The sequence below is a fragment of the Rhamphochromis longiceps genome, linkage group LG8, assembly GCF_057381845.1.
Source record: "Rhamphochromis longiceps isolate RC_006_pf linkage group LG8, R_longiceps_female_GT1.1, whole genome shotgun sequence".
Lineage (NCBI taxonomy): Eukaryota > Metazoa > Chordata > Actinopteri > Cichliformes > Cichlidae > Rhamphochromis > Rhamphochromis longiceps.
The window spans coordinates 32,256,010-32,266,924 of NC_140564.1; the positions used below are offsets into that span (position 1 = coordinate 32,256,010).

The 10,915-nt window shown below is 41.9% G+C and overlaps 3 protein-coding genes across 3 annotated transcripts; 1 reads left to right on the forward strand and 2 right to left on the reverse strand.

Moving 5' to 3' along the window:
• The first annotated feature begins 335 nt into the window (after positions 1-335).
• LOC146664076 (endonuclease domain-containing 1 protein-like) lies at positions 336-5,167 on the forward strand. The gene is made up of 2 exons (XM_085415382.1): positions 336-725; positions 3,862-5,167. Exons 1-2 carry the CDS (start codon positions 402-404, stop codon positions 4,495-4,497), a joined length of 960 nt encoding a protein of 319 aa, XP_085271508.1. The 5' UTR covers positions 336-401; the 3' UTR covers positions 4,498-5,167.
• A 229-nt stretch (positions 5,168-5,396) lies between these two features.
• LOC146664077 (DELTA-stichotoxin-Hcr4a-like) lies at positions 5,397-6,487 on the reverse strand. Its single transcript, XM_085415383.1, has 3 exons — positions 6,367-6,487; positions 6,127-6,247; positions 5,397-5,962 (listed from the first exon to the last, which is right to left on the reverse strand). Exons 2-3 carry the CDS (start codon positions 6,228-6,230, stop codon positions 5,512-5,514), a joined length of 555 nt encoding a protein of 184 aa, XP_085271509.1. The 5' UTR covers positions 6,231-6,247; positions 6,367-6,487; the 3' UTR covers positions 5,397-5,511.
• Positions 6,488-7,687: 1,200 nt separating this feature from the next.
• Positions 7,688-9,223, reverse strand: LOC146664078 (uncharacterized). Its single transcript, XM_085415384.1, has 3 exons — positions 9,084-9,223; positions 8,752-8,876; positions 7,688-8,254 (listed from the first exon to the last, which is right to left on the reverse strand). The coding sequence occupies exons 2-3, from the start codon at positions 8,853-8,855 to the stop codon at positions 7,828-7,830; spliced, it is 531 nt and encodes a 176-aa protein (XP_085271510.1). The 5' UTR covers positions 8,856-8,876; positions 9,084-9,223; the 3' UTR covers positions 7,688-7,827.
• Positions 9,224-10,915: the final 1,692 nt, after the last annotated feature.

Genomic DNA, 10,915 nt, shown 5'->3' on the forward strand with positions numbered 1-10,915 from the left:
GACTTTAAAATTTGTTCTAAATTTTTTTTTTTTTTTTTGATGTGCCAATCCAACATCCCATACCTCCAACCCAGACACACTTAAAACTATTCTCTACCTGTGTAAAGCAAGGAGGTGTTTCGTGTTCTTATTTTAATTTACGCTTTTATGGATGTTTTTTATTTTTATTTTTTGTACTTCTTGTTAAATACAACGTCACAAATAAACGCTGACATGGTTGAACAGATGTTCTACATCAGCTGGAATTTACTGAGATGGCGCTGACACGGTGGACAGATTCTGTAATCCTATTTACTTCTTTTTTTTATCACTGAAACTGTTTCTGCTTTAAGGAGGTCACGTGTTGATCTAAAGGGAAAAACCACGAGTGGATTCCGGGCATCGCGTCTTTGTGTGAATGTATGAAAAGGCTCTGGGAGGTTAAAGAGACTCGCTTCGCCACCGGTAAAATGCCTCGTTTGTGCGCTCTGCTCGCCCTGCTCTTTGCTGCAGGCTGCTCGCTGTGCGCTGCGGATGTCGGGACCTTCACTCCGTGCCTGCAGTTCTTTTACAGGTCTTGGCCCCCTAAGGGTCTGGCAGGGACGCCGATCTGCCAGCGTTTTATCAACAAGTATCGGTTCGCCACCCTGTACAGCCGACCCCGCCGCTCGCCCTGGTTTTCCGCCTATTTGTACACAGTACCTGCGGGAAAGAGACCCTCAGCATCCTGGAAGTTTGAGCCACAGGTGAGAGTTTGAATAATCCGTGTGTGTTTATATTAAAAAGAACAACAAAAGTAATAGATAGCATGCATCATGGTGATTATTGAAGCTGGAATGGAAACAGGCCAAAGTAAAAAACAAAAACAAAACACAAAACACAAAAATTAAACTAAACTAAAAGAAAAAAACCGAGTTTAAGCAGAACTTAGACTTTGTGCTGTGTCAGCTCTGCGTGCAAACACGCCGCACACTTCACGTCTCAGAACTGTTAACCGCTCCAAGTGTGTTGACATGCCAGCGAAAATCATGTGATTGTCGAGCATGTGAGTCAAGAGGAATTTGGTTTATGGGAGGAAGTTGACTGTTGACATAATTACTATAGCGCTGGCTGGTACACAATATTTTTGACACTGCATGTTTGAACGAGATAAAAGATGACTTGGTAAATCCTTTAATTGTCCCACAAGGAGAAATTTGATAAAATTTACTGGAATACACACAAAATGTGTGTTCCACTGTAAAACCCCAAAATATAAGAGTCACACAAGAGTTAAATGGGGAAGGCAAAATAAAATGACTGTGATGGTTTGGTAGAGTTGGAGTGGGAAGCAGAAGAACAAATATTTCATTTGAATGCTGCTTTTCCCAACTTCCTCTTGTGAAGTTTGTTTTTGTTATGTTATGTGAAGCTCTTTGTACGCTTATCTAATCCTATTTTCACTTGCAGCAAAGTCAAGGCCAAAAGTCAAACTTTTACTGACAAATAAAGCAAATTAATGCAAACAGTCAGCATTTGCAGTATTGACCTTTCTCCTTGTTTCTTCAGTGGGCTGGTTTCAGTCATTATGCAAATGTACGGTTTATAAGATTGGGGAAACCTGCAGTCAGCTGAGACTGAAGAAGTCACCTGGATGAGTGACAAAACGTTTCTCCCACTGCCTCAATCAGTGCTGCAAACTGATCGCTTTCTGAGGACTGGCCATACTAAAAACGTGAATAAAGAGAAATAAATGAATAAAAACTGAAGTGTTAAAGTGTTTGAAACTCAAATTTTGTGCTACTTCCAAACCTTTGGGCCATATCTGTTTTACGGTACAGTTAACAGGTTGAAAGGGGATATAACACTTCTTTTTTTTCTTTTTTTGTGCCGCATATTTCTTGTAGGACACTTTCTCGCTTTTATAATGTCAAAAATATCCAACACTGGCTCAATATGTGAGACTGTAAGGAAGTGGGGGTGGTGGTTGTAACCCTTTGACTGTTTATATCAAGAAAACTTTCCACGACATCCTGTTAAAGGCCGTGTGATATGAATAAATAAAAGTGTTAAGATTTCTCATCCCAACTAATAAAATGACGAAAAGCCTGAAACTTCTTTGGACGATAAACATAGTAAGTGTCACGGTCTGGGGCAGACCGTGGGGATGTGGGGAAGGAGGACCCAGGCGCGGTGCTCTATGTACAAACAGTGTTTATTTACAGAGTGAAAACAACGTAACAATAAATCCCCGTGTTCTCCCAGACTCCCGTGTCGTGTCTCCCGTGAATAGTCCGTGTGCTCTCTGCTCCCGTGTCAGCACCCCCCGGTGCTCGCTGCTCTCCGTGCCTTCCACGCTCTTCCTGCGGGAAACAATAGCGCAGCTGTCAGGACACTCAGAAATGGCAGGCATACACTTTCTGACTAAACTTAGACAGGGTGACTAACGTGGAGTCTCATGCAATGATCCCGCGTCGGTGGGAGCTCCAAGACTCTCTTAAGTAGCTCCCCCGACGAGCCCTGATCAGCGGCAGGTGTGTGGCTTCGGGTGTGGCCAGTCCCTCCGCAGGGCCACACCCCTCAGGCCTGCAGGTGGCCGAGCTCCATCCTCCAGGCACACCCGCAGACATACACACCCATACCTCGCCTAAACATATGAGTGGGACACAGACTAACACAGCACAGAGAAACACACATATGTACACGCACAGAGAAGGAGAAACGACACCAAAAATACATAATAATAATACACAGGTCCATGACTGCCCAGGGATCCTGGGTCGCCCAGTCCCAGGACCCTGACAGTAAGCGCCACATGTGCAGCAGGAGATACCCCACTCCTCCACCCTAAACGGAAACCCCCCTGTTCCTCTGATTAGTCAAAGGCGGAAATGAAATTGTGACTCTATTTGCCTAATTTATGTCCCCACTTTTGATTTCAGTGTGATGATCTGCTTTGCATTTCACACTTCTGAATGTACAGAAATGGGCTGCAGTTTATCCAGACAAACAGCAGGGGGCACTAGCAAGAGCACTTCTCAATGAGAAGGAGCAATTGGAGCTAAACATGTAAAATACGTTTTTACACCTGCTTCTAGAAAAAAACGATCTTACTTTAGTAAATACAGCAATGATAATAATATAAAGCAATGCTTCTGTAGTTTCTCTAATTAGGACGCTGACATTGTGCAAAAACCCTTAGCATTCTGCGTCTCCAAAAGTTGATTCTGTTCATCTGGATGTAGCGTTTTCAGTGGGAGAAACAAAGGGCTGGACCTCCCAGCCTATTGTTTCTTCAGTGGGCTGGTTTCAGTCATTATGCAAATGTACTGTTTATAAGATTGGGGAAACCTGCAGTCAGCTGAGACTGAAGAAGTCACTTGGATGAGTGAAGAAACATTTCTCTCACTGAAAACGCTACATCCAGATGAACAGAATCAACTTGTGGAGTTTTAGCTTTCTGCTCATTTCTGCAGATTGGTCAGTTTAAGGATTTTTAACAGGACACTTGCTTGATGTCCTGTCTAGTCCCAGAGTAAAAAAAAAGTGACATATAAGTGAAGGCCACACTGAAAACATGTTTATAGTCTTGGACTAAAGGCAGTATCAAGTGGCAATGCCAAAATAAACTTCATAACTTAGCATCTTTTATTTTGTGAATATTTGCTTATTTAGCATGAGGCTAGGACAAATCCCTCTCAACCGTAGGTGGACTGGTAATGACCGGGAGGTTAAGTTTAAAGCATAGTCCTGGTACTTCCATTGAAGCATTGCTGATAATAGTACAAATGCAGCTTTAGGAGTGTCGACAACATTTTAGCCGAACAGCTTAAAGTCATTTGTGAAATCAGTGAAGTGTAAAGTCTGTAATAAAACCCCGTTTCTTCCTTTGCTGATAAACAGTTAGCCTACCCAGGGGGAGATGGCAACATGGAACAGTTCCCCCCAGGCCCTCTGGATCAGAACATCGTGGAGAGCCAGGCAGTGCAGCTGGACTACATCAACTCCACCTACTCCCGTGGCCACTTGAACCCCAGCCTCCACCACATGAGCCACGACACCCGCTCATCCACCTTCACCCTCACCAACGTGGTTCCCCAAAAGAACGGTTCTAATGATGGGCCTTGGGAACTTCTGGAGCACAGTGTGAATCACACCTTAGCAACCTACTGTCTCGGAGATGCCTACGTCGTGACGGGCATCATCCCCTACCGCAATGACGAGCACTGGCTCAAGAATCACCGCGTGGCGGTGCCTGAGTATATGTGGTCTGCCTACTGCTGTCCAAAGTACAACCAAAGTCTTCCAAAAGAGCTAACCAACGCCTTTCCCACGTACGCGGGCATCGGACGCAACGACCCCAACAGCAGCGAGGAGATTGTGCCTGTTGATAAGACGGTTAAGAAACAATTCAGGGGATATGATGTGAGAAATATGTCCCTGGAAACACTCGAGATGTACTTGAAGGACAGATTCAATACTGTTGTTAGTGTGTTTTATGAGCAGTGCACCGGATCAGACCTCACAGAAAATACATAAATGATACATAAATGCTGTTATATACACATTTCTGTGAGGAGAATAACACAAAGTGCAAATATTAATGACCACTACTGAAATGACTCATACACAACGCGCTGCCGCTGAGTTCAAGTATGCACAAAACACTTTAAACCACTAGGTGGTGTCCTTGTGCAATACATGTAGCTCCACATTTCGGCTGAAGTTGTATGTATGTATCAAACTAATTCATATTCTGATTCTGATTCACTAAATAACTAATAATGATCAGTGGTGTAAGAACTACTCAGGTACTAAACAACAATGCACATTCCTACCAAAGTAGAGCACAGATGTTTTGTTAGCCAAATATACTTGAAGTATCAAAGAAAACTTTTCATAACCTGATCTATAACTTCTATATCTTTGCCCCAAAGGAAAAAGTGGCAATGACTCCAACTCTTACATGCAACATCTATATTACTACGTATTATTCTTTTAATTTTTACTATTGAGAAATTGGAATGTCCTAATTTTCCCTTTTGGGTGCATAAAGTATATCCGATTTATCTAACAGCACATAGTATGTGTTAATATGTGCACCTGCAAATGACAGAAACTATAATAAATCAATATAGAAAAGATTTTCATTGCTGCAGTGTTTGTGTCCTAAATCAGCTTCCACTGTCTGAATCAAAATGTTGTAAAATTCCACAGATGATTAAAAATGTAAAGCTTGACTCTTAAAATTATATTCAAACACAGTACTTGAGTAACTGTAATGAATTACTTCCCAAACCTGCTGGTTTTGTTTGTACTTCATGCCCCAATCAAAGTAATGAGTAACAGACTCAGTCACCTGCTCCACAAGTTAAACCCAACTGGTGTGTCGTTGTGTGTATTTCATGTCAAATGATCACTGACACTTGTGTTTTATCACATCAGACTAGTAAGAATTTATTGCATTTACAGGTAATACAGTAGCACAGGTGTACAATTGGCTACACGGTGGTGTTTCAAGCAGGTTTACTCTGACAAACATGAATCAACAACTCAGTAAGATTGCTGCATGTGGGGAGTGAAGAGCTTGTCCCAGATCTCCACCTTCATGATGGCCCTGCCCAGGGGGGACATGGTACCCTTGATGTCCAGGCTCCCGCCCTCAAAGGTGAGGTCGGAGCCTTTGGCCTCCACCCGCACGAATCCCACCTGCTCTTTGTTGTAATACATCTCTTTGAACAGGCTCTCATTGCACTCTTTGCCCTTCTTGTAGATTCCCAAGGCAAACCAGTTCTTGTACATGTTATAGTCATATGGCACAGAGAACATTATAGCGAGTGTCTCATCGGCTCTGTTGAGCTCCTTCTTGAACAGGTCGTAGGTCAGCACGCCCACTGCCCCAGTGGCTTTGGCTTTGCCCTTGCCGAAGTTGCACACTTCAGTCTTTTGTGGACGTACAGTCGGTTGTGGGGGGCTGCGGCAGCTGCCACTTTCCAGGAAAAGCCTTTAATTTTTAACAGCAGCAAAAGTGAGGAAAAAATGAAAGCAGGAAGCAAAATTTGAAAATGAATTTTCCTAACTGGATATTTGTCAAGCTGCACGTAAAGCATATTCTAACTTTAATCTGTACAGACAAAGTGAGCAAAAGTGTATTTATTTTGGACATACTTAGGGTCAATCAGGCAGTAGTTGTTGGTGAGGTTAGTGATCTCTATGGTGACGTTCCTTCGGCTTTCGACAGCGGCAGCCAAAGCTTCTGCAGATTCACTCATGGTGTGGCTTGTAAAGGCTGTGACAGACAGAACAGAAGTGTAAACTGCAGATCTGTGAATGAGTTTAACCAATTGAAATAAAAATGCAAATCCATCTGAAACCCTCAAATAACTGAGCAGGAATGAAGCGTCTTACCTGTCGGGATCACTGGTACGTAGCTGACTCGTGCTTGGACAGATTTGAGACACTGAGTTCAGCTCTTACATGAGTCTCGTTGGGGAATGCGTTGCACCCAAAGGTGTCTCCACCCATAAGCATGCATCCACCTCCCATGTTGCTTCCCATCGCATGTCTGCAGAGGTGTAAAGCAAAGGGTGTAGCTAACAATAACAGCACAGGATAACTGTAGTCTTTTTGTTCTCACACTGCTGTCAATTTGTGAAACTACGAACTGGTTTGTTGAGGTTTGTGGGATTTTTCTGCACTACACCTTTTCTTTCTGGGTCTGTGATTTTGTTTTTCCATTGTCTGCATGAGGAAACAAACATGCTTCGTCTCTGCAGAGGGCTTAGACAGTTTGAAACATGTCTGTTGAAAGGTTGATGAATAACCTATTCCCCAATCCAAACCAACAAGAAAATTAACTTTAAACTTAAAAAATTCCAATAAGGAGAGGTTATAATACTTTATAATAGACCCTGCACTCCTAATATTACTGTGTAATCCCATTGGAAGAACAGGAAGAGTTATTCATCCTTGTCAAGATAAGAAAAGATGTGATACACCGTGGCCATAGGCACTAAACATTAAACATAACTTATTAAAAAGATATATTAAATAACTCAATAAAATTACATGCAATGACCAAACAAAATACCACAGCAGGGTAATGTTAGTGGCCTGTATTTGTGTGACTGTCCAGAGCAGATTACAGGAGCAGCATGTCAGAGATGAACATCTGATGATTTTACAGGGAAATAGCATTTAGATTAGAGATTAGGATGCTCTAGAATAAAGCATGCATCCTTAATACTTTTGGGGAGGTTAGGACACTTATTCAATACTATATCATTTGAAAACTTTTATATTAGCTTCATAACAATGGCTCACAACAGTGAAAACGATGTCTTAAGGATGAGATAATAAGTTAGATAGTAAGATAAAAGTAAAGACTACAATTTGAGGAAGAACTAATGATGATCCCAACTCCCTTTTCCTCTCTTTTAAAACACTCATTATTTTAAAATACTTATAGTATTTTTTGCAGTTTTATACTCTTTTGTTCCGTCGTACCATTACTAAGCAGGAAGTGTTGTCAGCAGTGAACTTAAACCCTAACTTTAGAAGAAATTCCTCAGTAAATAACTGGAAAATAGTGGGACAAGTCACAGGCTGGGTTAAGGGTTGAGAATGATTAGCTACATTTTTATTCACTTTTGCATGTAAACATTTGAAGTCATGTCCAACAATTTATTTTTAGATTGAACAAAGAAACACAGAGGACAACAAGTCAGTTGAATTGTTTTTTATTTGTTTAAAGCACCTCTAAACCATAAGGATGACAACTTGCACTTTGGTTTTCAGGAATATCAGCAAATACACTCGACACATTTGTTTGCGAACATTTTATTCTCACTCCTAATACAACCAGACTCTTTAGCCCATCCTGTCATACAGCTCCAGTTTAACAATAGCTTTGCCCTCATCGGACATACATGCCCTCACATCCACCGTCTTGCCTCTGAACACCAGCCCTGAGCCTTTGGCCTCGTAGCGGACAAAGTCGCTGCAGTTCTTGTCGTTGTACATGTAGTTGAACAACTTGCTGTCGACAGCTTTCGATTTATCAAGGACGCCCACGCCGAGCCAGTTCTTGTAGAAGTTGTAGTCGAACGGCACGGAGAACATGATGGCCACAATGCCATCGCAGCGGCGGCTGCGCATGTCAAACAGGTCATAGGTCAGCACACCCGCAGCACCTGATGCTGTGTTGTCATCCTTGGTGAAAGAGCACACCTCTGTCTTAGTGGTGCGCACGGTGGGCTGCGGAGGGCTGTGGGCGAAGCCACTTTCCATGTGAACCCTGAAAGGAAGGAGGGCAGAGGAAACGATCAAAGGTTTATTAATGCACCTCGATGTAAAAACAGTCAACTGTGCAATATCCTCCTGACTGTTGATGCCATCAGACATTTAACACTGGCACTGCTGGAGGTGGTGCAAGCTCATCAACTGCAGACTCAACAGGACTAATGTTTAAATATCAAAGGACATGCAAATATCATTCTGGCCATTTTTTACACATCAGTAAAAAAATATTGGTTACAATTAAAATGCAGACACAAGAAACCACAAGGATACAAAGTAACAAATGATGGATGGCAGAAATAACTTGTGTTAAAGAGTGATAGACAGGTCTTTTTGTCTGACTTTTGATAATTTTGCATCACACGGGCATTGAAATTTTAAAAGATAAATGTCTTTTTTTTTGTTTAACTGCAAACAATAAATGCTCTCTTACATAAGCAAAGAAATCAAAAACTTTATGCTGGAGTAAAAGAGAAATAGTTTGGGCTGTGTTACTTTGGGTTGACGAGGCAGTAGGCGGTGGTGATGTTGGTGATTTCCATGGTGCAGTTGCGATTGGTGGTAAGAGTGGTGGAGTGGGCCTCTGCATTTTCAGCCATGGTGACGACTGCTGGTAACGGCTACAAGAAAAACAGGTGTGAGCCGTGCAAAGTGCAGCAAAGCTCTGTCATGAAATGTTTTAGCTGTCCTGCTGAAATAAACACTGGAATATGAACTGAAGATGAAGTAAACACGAAACATTACATATAGCCAAAAAGTCACTATTAAATATCTGTATTCACTAATTTCACAACCTGACAAAAACACCTGCAGAAATGAGCACTTACTTCGCGTTAGGTGACACACACAGGATGGCAGAGAGTCCTCTGAAAACAGGTCGGACTTCGATTTGGAGATGAGTTTAAAGTCACGCCCTCTCTGTCACACCTAACACATGAGCTTCAGTTAAGTGGGCGTGCCTTTCTCTTTCTCTCTGCTTTCAATCAAACAGTATGTGATCACTTCACATGTACCTGCGAGTCTGGTAACGAGTGCAGAGTTGCACCCAAAACCTCACGATCCTTAAACCACCTGAACCGGTCTATCTTTGCAGCTGACATGAAATTCTGCTTTTCTTTGGGGGGGGTTTCCACAGTCTGTCTCTTCACAGGAGATTTAACATTCTTGCAACAGTTTCATGATTCATGGACACAAATGAATTCAACACACCCTTTTTTAAAGGTCTGGATGTTTAAATATTTGTTTGTCCTTGATGTTTGAATCCGCAGCCTGTCCCAACATGCAAAAACTGGAAGTGAGAAAGCAGAAAAGTTACCAGCCCAGCAGTTCACATTCAGACATATTATGACTAAAAACACAAAGAGGGATTACAGATTGCTGTGACCCAACAAATAATTGCAGAATGACAATACAAAAGCAGAATTACTGCATAAACATGCAAAAGTACAAATAAGACAAACAATGAGAACCAAATAGAAATGGAGCACAAAGTGACCAAAAAGAAATGGTAAATGACAAAAAAAAAGAGCAACAGGACTATAAATACATGCGGCTTTAGTAAAAACAATTTTTAAAAAAAGTTCCCCGCCCACCCCTGCGGGCAGGCTATCCTTCAAGCTCCTCCACCAGAGGCCTGGGAGCTTGAGGGTCCTGCACAGTATCTTAGATGTTCCTAGGACTGCGCTCTTCTGGACAGAGATCTCCTTTGTTGTTCCTGGGATCTGTTGGAGTCACTCGCCTAGCTTGGGAGTCACTGCACCTAGTGCTCCGATTACCATGTATGTCTTTTCTTAAGTTTTCTACCACAGACAGACAGTGGGGCGGTCACCACTGGTGGGACTACTGGATTTAAGATAGTAAAAGAACCTATCAACTATTTTAAACTAACACTGCAGCGCACCGAGACAAGTGTGACCTAATTAAAGGACAAACTAATAAAAACATTAAAACTAGAACTAAAATATCTGAAAGAAGCACAGATCTATTGAACTGTCAGTAAAACACAGCACAAGCAGAGTTGTGAGGTTCAGTTCAGTGACTTCAAATAGCGAAGGTGAGGCCTATAGCAGGTCTGCTATATGGAAGCGAATGCTAAACTAAAAAATGAGCCTGTTGGAGATTTCAGGAGACACCTTGAGCCCCAGATGTTGCGTTCTTTGAATGACTGATAAGGTGTGACACATGAACATGTAGTGCTTTCACCAGAAAAAAGTTTCATAAATGGTTATTGTTCTATAATAGGAAATCTGTACTAATAGTCTTTTTTTAACGTTCCTATAATCGATATGTATTAGAAGAGTTGTTTTAATGCTGACTTGTATTGAGTTTCTCTGTATGCAGTTGGAGGTTACATAGCTATGTATTTGATTATAATACACAGGAAGGCAGGTGGAAGGCTGATAAATGATAATTGCGTTGCTGCCAGTCTTATTTGTGTGTGTGTGTGTGTGTGTGTGTGTGTGTGTGTGTGTGTGTGTGTGTAGCACCATCCTGTGGTCACTGTGTGTATAAAGTCCTGAAGTAAGAAGTTTTTTTAAATGATAATTGATCATGTTTGCAGTGTTCCTGACACTCATTCTATGAACTTTAATGACTTTATACTATATCCATTAATTCATCCACTGGAGGGGGGGACACACCAGTGTACTCTCATTCCAGT